Source organism: Cimex lectularius, unplaced genomic scaffold, assembly GCF_000648675.2.
Source record: "Cimex lectularius strain Harlan isolate CLEC.00 unplaced genomic scaffold, Clec_2.1 scaffold115, whole genome shotgun sequence".
Lineage (NCBI taxonomy): Eukaryota > Metazoa > Arthropoda > Insecta > Hemiptera > Cimicidae > Cimex > Cimex lectularius.
The window spans coordinates 1,223,693-1,238,180 of record NW_019392707.1 but is presented as its reverse complement, the minus strand read 5'-3'; the positions used below and the strand labels follow the sequence as shown (position 1 = coordinate 1,238,180).

Here is a 14,488-nt window from a genome sequence, read left to right as displayed (position 1 = left end):
ATCAAATTTCTTTCTAAAAAAATATTTTAACTTAACTTTGCTAAGTCTCTCTCTTGCCGGCCTTGCTAATGTTAGTTCACTTTTTTATATAATATTTTTTTATTCACACATCTCAGTTTTACATAAATTCTACAAAACTGCTTCCATTTATTTATTCATTTTTATTTTGGCCTACTCATGGAACATTTTTGTAGAAACTATACAGTTTTTGATAAATAAATTTTTCTGACTTTGTTGAGTTTGTATTTCAAGGTTATTATATATCATTTATTAATTTTTTAAAGCTAAGATAAGAAAATAATAAAATTATTCGGAAATCGTGGGATGTGGTCCTGGCATGATGTAGGTTTCCGAGTAACGTTTTCTTTATTGTGCCAACATTTCTATCTTTATTGAGATCATCTTCAGGGCCTGGGATTTACAAACATTGTTTAAATTTTACAAATACATGTAGGATGTGGAAAAATGTGAATTTATACAATGCAAAAAATATTTTTTATATTCAAAGTATTTCTACTCACTCAAAGTGTTTGATTTCTGCATAATTGTGCCATTCTTTTGTGTCGCGTTGAGAGTGCCAGTGAGATATTGCTGTTTTATGTTTATATACGTTGGATTTGAAGGGGTGGGGAAGGAAGTCGGTATAGAAAGACATTTTTGTATAAGGAGTCTGCTTCTTTGAGGTGAAAAGAGCCGACGAAGGGAAAAAAGTTGGTAATGGTTCTAATAAATAGGAAAAGGAAAGCTAAATTGTTGAAAAATGAGACTATGTAAAAATGATGTGTGAAAATGTGATGAATGTTTTATGTGTTCTGTGTGATGTGATGATATATGGATGTTATCTATATTGAATTTGATTAATAATATTGGCGTAGCTGCGACTGAGTTTACATGTATCTGTTCTGTAATTGATGCTGTGTTTATCTCTGTTGATGTAAATCATTTCTAAAAAGTTACGTTTATGTTTGTTTTGTTCTGTGTGTAATATTTTTGGATTGTTGAAGTCGAAATTGTGTTTGTGTTCAAAATGGTGGGTAGCGAGTACTGTAGAATAAATATACGTAAATACTATGTCAATAATAAGCAGGGTCATAATAAATGAGATTAAATATAACAAATGTTAGAAAAACAAAAAGTTGCTATAAGTAAAGTAGGTAAAAAATTTAAAAAAACCTTCAAATTTGTTTTAAGCACCCTTTAAGTCCTTGAATATTAATTTTTATAGCAAACAAAATGTAGAAAATTGTGGGTTTGATCAGCCTTAACTAATTTTTATTTTTCAGCCAATGCCCTGTGTTTCACTTAAAAATTTACGACTCATCTGGATTTTATACAAATTCAGCATTATGACAACTATTGAAAAGCTGAATTGTTTACTTTCAGCCTATGTCAAGAAAATTTAGATTTTATATAATCATGACTGAAAAAATAAGGATGAAATCAACAAAAACACCACATTTTATTGTATATTTCCGGTTCTGATTTATTTATGGAGATGGCCATTATGTATAATTTATAGAGGAGGTCCTAAGTCATCGAATGTAATGCACTATATGCTGCAAGTGCCTTTTATCAGTTTTGTAGGGATAAAAATAAAGATAATATATAAATCTTGTTTTCTGTCATAATTGTTCATTGTATGGTTTATAGAGTTTTAAACCCTTATAAAGTTTCCTGTGGATCGATGGAGTCATTTTAATTTACTATAATTTAGTGACTTTCTGAAAATTTGTATTCTGGGATTTTTCAGGAAGCAAAAAATCTATGTTTCTTTTTTTGTTATATACACTCCCTATCTGGGTTCAGCTTAAATTCATAAACTGTTTCCATCCTTTTTAGCATCTTCATGAAAGGTTTCTGTAGAAAATAACACAACTTTCTTTCCTTGTGTTCTTGAGACGTTCCTATAATATTATTCTTATATTATTGACGACTTATTAAAATGTTTATGTAATGCAAAAAACAAACATATCCTTCGTATTCTGGGATACGATATTATTTTACCTTTATGTAAAATGGTTTGACTGTATAAGTAAAGACAGATTAAATCTAATTTTCTTTAAAAACTTTGATTTTTTAAACATTTTTATTAGTTTCTAATTGACATTATATCACGTTACATTTGTTTAAACATTCAATATGAAAAAAGATTTAGCTATCTAATTGGCAAAGTAAAGCTGCCCCTCTAAGAATCCAATGGTCTGTTGTATCATTAGGGTTGGTGTCAAGCAATATTGGTAAGACGTAGTTAGTCGAATGTCCAGTCGTTGATAGTTCACCTCTTCTTTCAGAAGTTTTGTACAAAGGGCACAAATATCTTCCTCCAACTACCAACTTGGATTTGTGACAAGGTTTGATCCACATTAGAGGTAGACTATCAAACAGTACTTTAGGAAGCTGCTCTACCAGAAAGTTTCTAAAAAAAAGGAATCAAACAATTCTATACCTTTCTAATGTTTTAATACTACTGAAAATAAATATCATGAAAATACCTTTTTTTATCCCAGCGTGCCCCGTCTATAAAGAGTCCATAAACTAAAATGCCACAGTCAATAACTTTCTTTTCTCCTCCGATATGAAAATCGAAAACAAGTTCATCGATTGAAATTTTAGATTTTCTAGCATAATTTTGCATCGCCCCAGTCAAAAAACCTTGAGTGAAAAAAAGTCCAGATATCCAATATTCTGTGGGTTTTCCATTAAGAAACCATTTCTGAAAAAAAAAAGGAACAGTTAATGGTTAATAATCATAATTATCATAGTGCTTATTAAACTGATCCTTGATCACTCTACTGGGCCTGTCGACTCTCATGCAGGCACATTTCACTCAAAAACGTTTGGCTTACTCCATCTTTGTCCTCACTGAAGATGTGTGAAATCTAACCTTGTGAGAAAGTAGACAGAACCAATAAAGTGTTCAATATGGGTTCACTGATTTGCAGACAAAGAACCAAAACCGAAAAAAATCAAGCAAACAGATAGGCACTTAGTGTTAATATTTTTCAATTGTTTTTTAAATCTTATCACTTAGGATCGACCTACAATTTATAACTTTGTTTGAAAGATAAAAAGGAGGTTCAGAAAGACCACTTTTTGATCCTTGAAACAATGTTTTTATTACATTTTAAAATGCTTTACAAAAATTGTTCTTAAGATTTTAAGAATTCTGTTGAAATACCGATGATAAACAGTGGAAAGGCTATGTGGGACATTTTTTTAACATAAATCATATTCCCCTACCCACGAGATATCATTGTCTCTCCTTTCTCTGTCTCCCTTTTTCTCTGAGTCTCCCTTTTTCTCTGACTCTCTCTCATGCAGTCTTCTTCTGTGACTCTTTTCCTCTCTTCTTCTCTCTAACAAGAGGACTACCAGGTTGGTTTGACACGGATTTAGTCAAACTTTTTTTGGTGATTCTACACTCCAAAATATAAAGCAAGTATTGATTTATCTTTTTAAATCATACCCAATTATAATATTGTACGTCTTAGAACATTTTGTTTTTACGTTAACCAACAATGAAATTATTTGATTGAATTGAAAATATTCGGTAAAGTTTTTAGTTATGCTGATGATACATGCTTGATTTTTTCTGAAAGGATAATTGATAATTTGATTATATCTATTAACAATGATCTTAGACTTGTTAAAACACAGTTTTCTTCTGTTTACTTTTAAATAATGATAAATCCAATGTCTTACGTTTTGTATTAAGTAAAAGATTAGTTTTAAAGAACTTTACATTTTGTTTTCATGCATGTATTAATTCATTTAACTGTAACTGTTCCCCCATACCAATTTCAAATAATACTAAATATTTAGACTCTATTAGAGTTATATTAGACTCTAGGTTAAATTTTAAGTTACAACATTGATTCTTTGGTGAGAAAACTCCTTTATAAATTTTGTTCACTGACGTAACTCCTGCCACCTGTTACAAGCACAGCTTGTAGGTGACAGGCGAAAATGTGCAGATTGGTTAAATGACTTACTTTTACTTATAGTTTTATTATTTTATCCTTAATTTTTTTTCTCTATTTATGTTTCATCTTACTGTATTACTGTAGTTTTCGCAAATAAAATTATTATTATTATTGCACCAAAAATATTTTTTTAAACTCTAAATAACTATTTATGCTCATTTAATTAAATGTAATTTATACTTATAATTTTTATTAATATTTTATAATATAACAATATAATTTATAATATTTTTGATGTAGTAGTCTTATTGTTGTTAACAGAAAAACGAAAATGTTCTATGACGCAGAATATTAAAATTTGGTATGATTTAAAAAGATAAATCAACAACATACTGCTTTTTTGCATACTTTAACGAACATTTTGTAAGCAAACTAGATCAGAAAATGGTTAAAACTTGGATTTGACCTCATTGTCGTAATTCTAGTGTTATAAAACCCTTAAATACCAACTTTCACGGGCATTGGTGTAAATTAATTTTTTTGACTGATAATTTCAACAACCTATCTGCCGGACTGACATTCCTAGTGTAAGCTCTAACATCATTTCTCTCAAAACTTAGATTTTTGAAGAAATTGTTAAGTGCTTAATTGTATCAAACATTAAAATTGGACTATTATTTCCATTTAAAAAAATGAGGTTAATTTTTGACAAATAATTTTCTTATTTTGAGTATTTTTTTATAGAAATCTTTTATATATTTTTATGGTACAAATGTTGTAAAAAAAGTTACATTCCTCTTCTTTTAAACGGTATGTTTGAAGTTAAAATCCTTTTAGCCATATTTGAATTATAGCCGTTTCAATCACATATTCTTAAAACGAATTCTTAAAAATTGGAAAAATTTTTAGGGGTCAAAAAATCAATAAATTTAAATTCAAACAAAAATTTATATTTAGGAGGATGTGGCAGATATGTGTCCAATATTTTGGAGTATAGAATCACCAAAAAAAGTTTGGTCCAAATCCGTGACTCACCAACCTGGTCATTCCCTTGTAAGACTCTCCTCTTCTATGACTCCCTCTCTCTCTCTCTCTCTCTCTCTCTCTCTCTCTCTCTCTTTTACTGACACTTTCTCCCTTTTTGTGACTCTCTCTCTCTCTCTCTCTCACTCTAACTTTTTCTATAACTCTCACTTTCCCTCTCCCTCTTTCTGAGTCTCTCCACCTTCGATGACTCTCTAACACTCCCTCTCTCTCTTTCTTTATCTGACTCTCTTCTTCTCACTCTAGATTCTAGGTTGTAACTGAAGAAAATTTTATTTAAATATATCAGTAAAGTAGTAAAAGTAACATAATTCCTGCCATTCAGGAGGGCTTAACATCTAACTCCTTGGGTGTTGTAGATGGGGGAGAGGTCAAACCACTTTACGATACGGTTTTCATATTATTATCAATTAATATGTCAATGTCATAGGCTATGCCAGGATTTGACCCAGAACTGCTAGCATGGCGAATATGAATTGAACATTCAAAACACTCGGCCAATGCAGGCCCCCGTCCACCCCCCATACATCAGTATATACACAGAATTACAGCACTTACGTTTATGAAGGCAAGTCTTTCTAATAAATCTTGAATGTAAGGGCCCAACGGTCTTAAGCTCGGATAAGAATATTGGCTCCAACTCCCTGGTACTTTAGATTTCAACAAGGCATTCGATATGGCTTCTAGTTCGGGTGTCATGACTATTCTTCCTTGAATACCCAGTTTCAATTGCTGCAGTGATGTTTTTATCACTTCTGTTAAGATGTTGAATCTTTTCATTTCTTGAACAAGTACTGTATTCATTGATTCTTTGTAATCCACAGGGTAATTTTTCTCAGCTGCAGCAACATCAAAGTAGCCAGGAAGCTAAAGGATAAAAAATATATTTAAATAAAAATCAATAAATTTATTGAAACATTGTTTCTAAATATCTTGTTTTACACGATAAAAGATGGTTAATCACCTTCTCTAAAATATCGTCTACAATAATGCCAACCAACTGTGCTTCTCCTTTACTATTTTTTGCACTCCTTCCAGAAATAAAAGACATGGAATCTGTGAGTTGTTTAAATTCATTTAAACTTCGTTTTATTCCTGCATTAGCATGTAGACCATAAATTTCTGGCGATTGTATGGGTGGTATATTCTGTGAAACCATAAAAAACAAATTATGAACAATATCTCATACATTTTTTTACACAAGTTTTCTTAAATTAAGAAAAAACCTAAATGTTTCATTAAATTCTTAAAAACACAACTGACAGATGTGTTCCATTTTCAAAAGTCTACACTTTATTTAATAAGTGCCAGAAAAAGAAATTAAAAAAATTTGATTTTATGATAGATAAATGATGAAAGGATCATAAAATCATCATATAGCAGACTTTAAAACATGTTACGATCATGGAATGCATAAGAAAAAATTTCTTTACAATAATCTTTTCTTTTACATTTTATTACCTAAGTTTTCCACCTTTAAGGAAACTGATGCATAAAATGTATTAGTTACTATAACATACCTTAATGAATCTTAGAAAATCCGTGTATCCGTATTTAAGTGGTATGGCATATCTTTCGTCCGGTGGGGCCAAATTATAATTAGGGGAGAAAATAAGGTCACTGTTGATGAATTTACTTAACAAAGTGCTTAACGTTCTTCTATCCCAGTTGTCCGTTACCCTTCCTCCATAATTACACTCACCAGCTAAGTATAAAATTGCATCGTATGGGATCTCAGCGAATTCTTTCAAATACATCTGAAAATTAATTGATTTGAAACATGAAATTTAAAAAAAAAATGCTGTACCAATTTGTAAAACCCAAACCATGAAAAGTTTTATGTTATTATATTTTTAATGTTAGGTTTAAAAAAAAATTATGTACAGCTGAAATTTGACAAATTATTATTATATACTATTCTATAGGCAAACAGCATGGTTTTTTGTAAAGGTAGAATACAAATGTTTGCTAAGAATTAAAAAATAAAAGTTTGGATATTTGAAAAAATAAAAAATAGGAAATTTGTTGAGCGTCAGTGTTGTTAAAAAAACAACAAAAAAACAACTAATATTTCAAAATAAAAAAGGTCTTACTACCTTTAGTTGTTCGATTGATATTAGATAATCAGATTCATTAAATCCATATGGCGTGTTCCATCCGATAGATCCGAATTTTTTCCTCTCTAATATAACCGCATGAAAGAAGCTCAGTCCAAAGAGCATTCTAGCAAAAATCAGATCTTTCCCTCGGCATGATTCATAAAACTTCGGCTGGCATACAGGCTCAGAGTTGTATAGCCTTTCTAAATTTTGTTGAAGCCCAGTCGGCGCCTCATTGGTTATTTTAACGCCGTTTTGCAAAATTGATTCAGGAAACTGAAAACAAAAGATTAAACTTATACCTCATTGTATTAACAATTATAAATTACATAAAAAGAGGTTAACAATGCAAAGAGCATGTTTTTTGTGAACAGAAGGGGGAGGGAGGTGTCGGCTATACATTGGGTACAACCATAGCCCGAAAGGTGCAATGTGTGTCCAGCCAGACAGCTAGAGCTCTTAAAGTGTTAAAAAAAAATGAGATAAGAGATAACTTGTGCTCCACACCCAAATGAGATAACTTGCCATAAGTCCTGAAAAGTTTTTCATAAAACACACTTCATGGCTGCATTGAATTACTAAAGTATATTCTCTTTTATTTATTTTATTATTATTATTTTTTTTTTTTGTGAGTGCCAGGGTGATGGACCTGTAATTTGGTTGTAACTGATCATTGTGTTATGCCAATCTGGTTCGGTCTGTCAGACATGTTTTGGCATTTGCCATCTTCAGCATTAGTTCTGTCAGGGTCACAGCGAGTATGGTCAGACCAAAATGATTGGTTATGACCAAATTACAATTTATCCTTTAAAAAAATAAAATAAAATAGTAAGTAAGTAAACCTTTGACGTTGGGTAGCTGGTAAGCCAAAGTCGGAAATTCGGATTACAGTTGGTAGGGTGAAAATCTTCGCAGATTTTTTCCAAAGTCGGCAGCCAAGAGAGACAAAGGTGACAGTTTTGTAAGCAGATCCAATGTCCTTCAAGCTGAGCACTTTTTATTAGCTCTTCGGCTTTAGGTCCCTGTTAATATCAGATAATATTAATGTTATATCAATTAAGCCAGTTGTAGTTTTTAGACACTATTTAGACTTCTTTTATTCAAATATACTATGAATACTTATTTTTTCAGTTAGCTTTTGGGCCACACACACTGAACAATAAAAACTGGTGGAAGAGTTCAAGAAAAAGAAAGTATTGATCAAAATTAACACTGTAACTTGTTGAATATAAACCATTTATTTTATGATGTGCCACTTTAAGTCATATTTTTACAATTAAAAATAAAAATAAAATAATAAAAATAAAAATCAGTAATATTTGATACAGACCTGCCCTTGTCCAAGAGACATTGACTTGAACTTATTCGTGAAGTCCATTTTATGCGCAAAAGCCATAAGCGCTTGCATCGGATCAACACCGGATGATAAAATGAAAATAAGTGGTGTATTGAACAAAGAGTCCCTGAAAGATCTGCCAAGATCAAATGGGGGTGGCTGCATGTACCTTGGTCCGATTCTTTTTTTTACAAATTCATATATGAGAGCAAAAATCTAAAGTGACAATATATTAATATGTTGTAATTACTTGTTTAAAAGAAGAGGTTTTGTTGCCTATAAATATATTTTTATGTACACTTACTCTGTCAGGACGGAAAACTCTGAACACTAATAGTTTTTTGAAATTGTTATTTAAACTGCTCCTGTATCCGAGCGGCAAATCATCAAATCCAGGCTCAGGGAGTTCATAAAATTTTTGCCATTCTACTGCAAATGACGAGAAATGGTTCAGAATGTCTGAAAAAAAAAAAATAATATGATTTTATTCTGTTCCATCACATAAACAAACTACAAATTCAATGTACCTTCAAATCCAGGCAAATCTTTTAATCTACAGAGTTCGTCCCATGATTTAGTGTCCAACCAGGAGCTTTCAGTATTAGGGAGTTTATTTTCTAAAGCAAGCCCACCAGTGAGAAAAAAGTCAAGTTCTTTTTTGGAAATTTCTTTATAGAAACTAAAATGATAAGAAAATATTATTTATACTAGTGGCTTTGATTAATACTGAAAAAATCCAATATGCCTTAAAATGAGCTATTTTAAGTCTATTCTAATATTATCATCTACACTTTAGAGCAGCAAGGGTCGGCAAGTGTTTTTTGAAAAGGCCCAAAAAAAGTGTATCAACGTCTATAGTCCACTCATTTAATTCGGAAATGATTAACTTTAGCAAAAGATGGTCTTATACAAACCCCAAGTTAATTTTGGCTAGGAATTGTGGTGGTAACAGATTAATCGCTTCCGAATTAAATGGGTGGACTATAGAAATTGATTCATCCTGCATATGTATTTTTTTACATCTTACAAGTACCTATGAATTTACTACCATAAACTGATGTAATAATACTTACAGCATAATTGCTGTGCATACTAAGAAAGAGTACAGTGGTTTATCTTTGTCGAACAGTGATCGACATACACTTGCATACAATGCACGTAAAAATCCTTCTTTCAGGTATCTGAGCCTAAAGTCCATCATTTTTGACTTTCCTCTGAAACAATAAATCATATTTAGTTTTCAGGTATACTATTTACTAAGCCCCCCCCTCCTGTGCAATATAATTTACTTACGAAAATTCAATTGATACAGTATATATATTTATGAACCAGCTTAATGAGTACTGATACATTGGATCGACATTTGGCAGTTCAGTTATTGTGTAGTACAAGTTAGCGCTGTAATCGGCTATTGGCTTGTATTGTAAACGAAACTCTTCGATTATTATTTCTGTCTCTCTGGCAGCTAATTGTTTATTTGTTAAATCAACTGCTAATGCCTAAAGGGAAACAGAAAATATTATAAAAACATTGAATTAACAATTTTTATTTTGTGGAATTTTTTCATGAGGTCATAATTGAACTGTAAGTTGGGTTGTTTCTCCCTAACCTTGCTGATTTTATCTGTCAAGCATTTTGGGATACTGCCATCTTCAGTAGATGGTTTTTCTAACAGATAAAAGCAGCAAGGCAGACAAAGTTGATCGGAATGAAACTATAAATCTTATTTATGTTAACTAATCGACCCTGATCATTTTAATCTGTTTATCCTTGCTGGTTTACATTTCATATGCATTTGCCATATTCATTGAGGAATTAATATGATCAGGTTGATCAGATCAACAAACTTTACTGCCAACTTAATAAATTTTATGTTTATACATAATTATATAATTTGTACTTACTTTTGCCTTGTCAAGGGTGTCAACAGCTTCCTCATCTTCAAGAATATTTCCCTGGACTGATGATAACACTTTTAAAATGTCATCTTCAGTTTCTTGAAGAGCTTGCCGGTTGGCTGCGCCTTGCACAATTAATTGTTCTCTTTTCTCTTGCAAATCGGGCCTTAAAACAATATTGAATTATAGAAGAAATATTGCCTTTTACTATTACATTTAGTGTCAGGGTTAAGAAAAAGAGTATAAAAAGAAAATGTAAAAATGATATAATTTGATATATTTGATCGTTACTGATCATTTTTGTCTGCCTATCCTAGCTGGGTCGGACTGTCATATGCACTTCAGCACCATTTTCAGTGTGTCTGTACTGATGGCAAAATGCCACAACACTCCTGACCGAACAACCCAACTAACATGATCAGTAACAACCAAATTTCAGAATCATCACCCCCTCAGACAACAAGGAGAAATTTCATTCTGATATAAATTAAATAAAAAAACTTGTCTTCAGTCAATCTGCCTGCTTAGTCTTGTTTTTTTTTCTTTCTTTTCTCAGTCAGATGTAAGCGAAGTAAAAGAGCCACAATTGATGACAAAAAAAAATGCAAAATTTGCCTGACAGAAAAGCAAGCAATCTCAGATCAGATCATACAAAATTGTACTTTACCTTTCTTTGGCAACTACAATCCCCAACAGTTGATCAGACAGCCCTTCAAATGTCAATGAAAAGTTAATCAATGTAACTTTATTGAATATTTCAGGAAGATAATGTGGATTCCTTAATTTTGTTGTTATGTACATTTTGAAATTTGATTGGTACTCAATTAACTTTTCTCCAAGAAGTATGAACACTTCATTCCCTAAAAAGCAGAATAAAATATACAATTAATATTACAAACAGATTCTTTTTCTTGAATAATGTGAAGTCGTATGACTATTTATTTGTTCAGAGTAAATTTCTATTCTCACCTTGTACATATGTACTTTTCAATAGTACAGGGTCTAAAGGAGCGTCCATGTCTTCGAGTACATTTTCCAGCAAGAGCGGTTTTCCATACTCTATACAAGTTTCAACAGTGCGCATATAGTTTGGATCTGACAATTTAATTATTTCCAGTTCATGATCTTTTTCCATTGATTTCACCCATCTATTTGCTTGTCCCTGTGGATCAATAAAAAGCGGCCACCTGAAATAATTCTGTGCGTTTAAAAACAATATGATATAAACGGATTGACCAAGTTTGAATGTTTACTTTGAAGATGCGTTCATAATTATGGCATTGTCTATGGAAAAAGAGTCTGCAGGGAGTCTATTCATTATCCAGGAATGAATTCTAACATCAGAGCCCAAGTTCTTCACCAAAGAATAATCCTTCGACGTTGGAATAAGAGATTCGATGCAAACATTTTTCCAATCTTCAATTTGGCTATTTCTATTTTAAAAAAGCAGATGATTTTAAATAAGAAGAAATAAAATACTGCTAAATAGATCTAATATTGAATATATTGTAGATAGTTTTAGAGCCAGCAGACTATATTGGCTGTCACTAGCCCTCTTATTTTTTGCTGTTCTTCTCCATTCCGCATTTCATTCCTACTGACGCTACAACAAAATTTTATTCTCATCTATTAACCATTAATATTAAGGTAACCGACTCTTGTTTCCCTATCCTGTTACCAGCCTCTATTTACTTCTTATACATTAACACAGCCCCAGAATTCTCAATATTTCTCAGGTTTATCCTTCCACACTAATAAATTACATTCACACACCAGACCTCATTCACATTGCTCCAGAGTACTTCATAATCCTCTGGGTGATTGGGGAAGAATTCGTGCTAAGAAATACATCCACACACCAGACTTCATTCACACTGCCTAAAAGTATATTAATTCTTTGGGGTAACTGAGGAAAAAGCACATTCATTCACACTAATAAATTACATTCACACACAATACTTCATTCACACTGCCAAAAAGTATTCGATATTCTGTGGGATAATTGGGTAAGAAGCCTCTGCATTCATGCATTCTTAATAAATACATCCACACACCAGACATCCTTCACACTGCCCCAGAGTACTCGATATTACTTAAGGTTTCTCCTTCCACACTAATAAATCACATTCACATACCAGACATTATTCATATAGCCGTAGAGTAGTATATATTCCTTCGAGAATCAACCTCTCATTCACGCTAATAAATTATTGTTTAAACATTCACACACCACACCATTCACCCTGCCTCTGAGTAGTTGATATTCCTCAGGGTCTCTCCTTCCACACTAATAAATTATATTTACACAGTACATGGATACAAACATGAATTGTTGCTCATTTAACTGTGCCTGAGTACTCAATATTCCTAAGGGAACAAGAGTTTTGACTCCTACATTCTCGCTAATAAATACTTTCATTCCAATATATTTCACAAACATAAACATACAAAGGTCTATATACGGTTTAAAATATTTATGGTCATGTAGTATTGGACCAATGATGTTTGTTCTAATAAATAAAATACAGATCTAATACATATAAATTATGCTCAGAGCATTACTGATTGACCATTCAATCAATTAAAAATTTAATTGTAAAAAGTACCTGAAAGATTTGGTAAATGGTGCCAAATATGCTATCACTCCACAAGACAACAAAACATCACCGGGTAGCCGATCATGTAACCCTTGTAGATTTTCTGCTTCCTCAAGCCATCTTACTTTCTCTCCACCGAGGTTACCTGCCAGTTACAATTTTTATAATATAATTTTTTTGTTTAAACATCAAGTATTTGAAATAACTGTCAAATTTGTAACTCCTTGCTAGCTACTTTTGCCGGTTTATGAAAGTTTAATTGATATTATAAAGAAATACCGAGTGGTAAAATAATTTTTATTTCTTACTTAAATAGGTCAAAGCAATTACCAATAATTTTCTTTGCTTTCTTTAACTTGTTGGAACATAGCAGTACTTCATTTTGAAGCCTTGTTTTCTCAGCTAGAGCAGTTTCAAGTTTATGATTAAGGTCTGCCAATCGATTCTCCAATTCATTCAACTCGTTTCTTTTAGAATCAAGAAGCTTTTTGGTTTTTGCAAAATCCCTTTCAGCCTGGGCCAATTTCTTTTTCTTTGGAGCAACCATCTAGCATAAACAAAAATAAAAAAATAATTCAATGCTATTTTACTCAAAAACTAAATATACAATACGAATGACATTACCTTAACAACAACATCATATTTTTCCATTGCCAGTACCCATTTGCAAAGTCCTTCCGCAGCGCTTGAAGCTTTAGCAACAACATTCGGTCGAAAATCTGGATGTTCGACGAACCTTTTGCGAATTACTTGAATGATATGAGGCGGTATGTCATCCTTGTCATAATCTTTCAGTGACTGAAGAAATCCCATATCGCCTAGAATCCTTTTGCTCGGACCCCAATAATCAAACACCTGCACAGAAATTTTAAAGATTACAATTTGATATAAAAATGGTACAATCTCAAATTGTACTGATTATACCTTCCTTCCTGGATTCTTTGGGTCTGGTATTCTGCGTGGTTTGATGTCTTTCATTACACATACAGCTGCCATAACCAGTTTTACTGTATCTGGAGGATTTTTCATAGATTTAACTAGTGTAATATCAGCTGGCTTTAGGGTATTTAGAGCGGCAGTCGCATCTGCAAGAGGAAAAAGAAAATATTTAATCTAAAAATAAAGCCTAAAAATAGCGGTTCATCAAATCTTTTTTCAGGTGCCTGAAACATTTACATTAAAATATGGAATTTACATATATTTTTGCTTAATATTTACTAAGAACTTTAACTAGAATAATACAATTGAAAAAACAGTCAGAATTTTGTACCTTCGAGAATAGGGATGGCCAAGGCAAGGTCATTTTCGCATTCAATTTTTAAAGTGACTGCAGCGTCAGCTTGTTCATTGGCTGCTTTTTCGTCTTCCCTAACTTGAGCGGATGCTGCATCTACAATATGCCTTTCTTTTTCAACTCCGTTGAGCATTTCTTGAGTTTCGTCCACTGATTCTTTTAGCTGCGGCTGAAGCAGTTCTAAATCATGTTGCATAACAGTGACCTAGAATAATGCAATACAAAAAATTGATAATTATGACAAACAACATTTATACGTGTACTCAACGTATGTTTTGTGAATATGATAAATTTGGA

General features: G+C 32.0%; 1 protein-coding gene across 2 annotated transcripts in view; it reads right to left on the bottom strand.

The window, feature by feature from the left end:
• Positions 1 to 2,067: 2,067 nt before the first annotated feature.
• The window catches only part of LOC106666864 (dynein heavy chain 12, axonemal-like), a 55,888-nt gene continuing 43,467 nt past the window's right edge, over positions 2,068 to 14,488 (bottom strand). For both annotated transcript variants that reach the window (XM_014394349.2, XM_024226271.1), the window contains 21 exons: positions 14,168 to 14,396; positions 13,822 to 13,982; positions 13,522 to 13,752; positions 13,228 to 13,444; positions 12,907 to 13,042; positions 11,554 to 11,733; positions 11,270 to 11,487; positions 10,968 to 11,160; positions 10,307 to 10,466; positions 9,696 to 9,901; positions 9,476 to 9,616; positions 8,930 to 9,081; positions 8,707 to 8,861; positions 8,397 to 8,618; positions 7,909 to 8,088; positions 7,064 to 7,342; positions 6,488 to 6,724; positions 5,932 to 6,114; positions 5,526 to 5,834; positions 2,493 to 2,713; positions 2,068 to 2,416 (listed from right to left, as the gene is read on the bottom strand). In XM_014394349.2, coding sequence (XP_014249835.1) covers positions 2,152 to 2,416; positions 2,493 to 2,713; positions 5,526 to 5,834; positions 5,932 to 6,114; positions 6,488 to 6,724; positions 7,064 to 7,342; positions 7,909 to 8,088; positions 8,397 to 8,618; positions 8,707 to 8,861; positions 8,930 to 9,081; positions 9,476 to 9,616; positions 9,696 to 9,901; positions 10,307 to 10,466; positions 10,968 to 11,160; positions 11,270 to 11,487; positions 11,554 to 11,733; positions 12,907 to 13,042; positions 13,228 to 13,444; positions 13,522 to 13,752; positions 13,822 to 13,982; positions 14,168 to 14,396 — 4,275 coding nt within the window. In that variant the 3' untranslated portion in view covers positions 2,068 to 2,151. The remainder of the gene's footprint in view (positions 2,417 to 2,492; positions 2,714 to 5,525; positions 5,835 to 5,931; positions 6,115 to 6,487; positions 6,725 to 7,063; positions 7,343 to 7,908; positions 8,089 to 8,396; positions 8,619 to 8,706; positions 8,862 to 8,929; positions 9,082 to 9,475; positions 9,617 to 9,695; positions 9,902 to 10,306; positions 10,467 to 10,967; positions 11,161 to 11,269; positions 11,488 to 11,553; positions 11,734 to 12,906; positions 13,043 to 13,227; positions 13,445 to 13,521; positions 13,753 to 13,821; positions 13,983 to 14,167; positions 14,397 to 14,488) is intronic.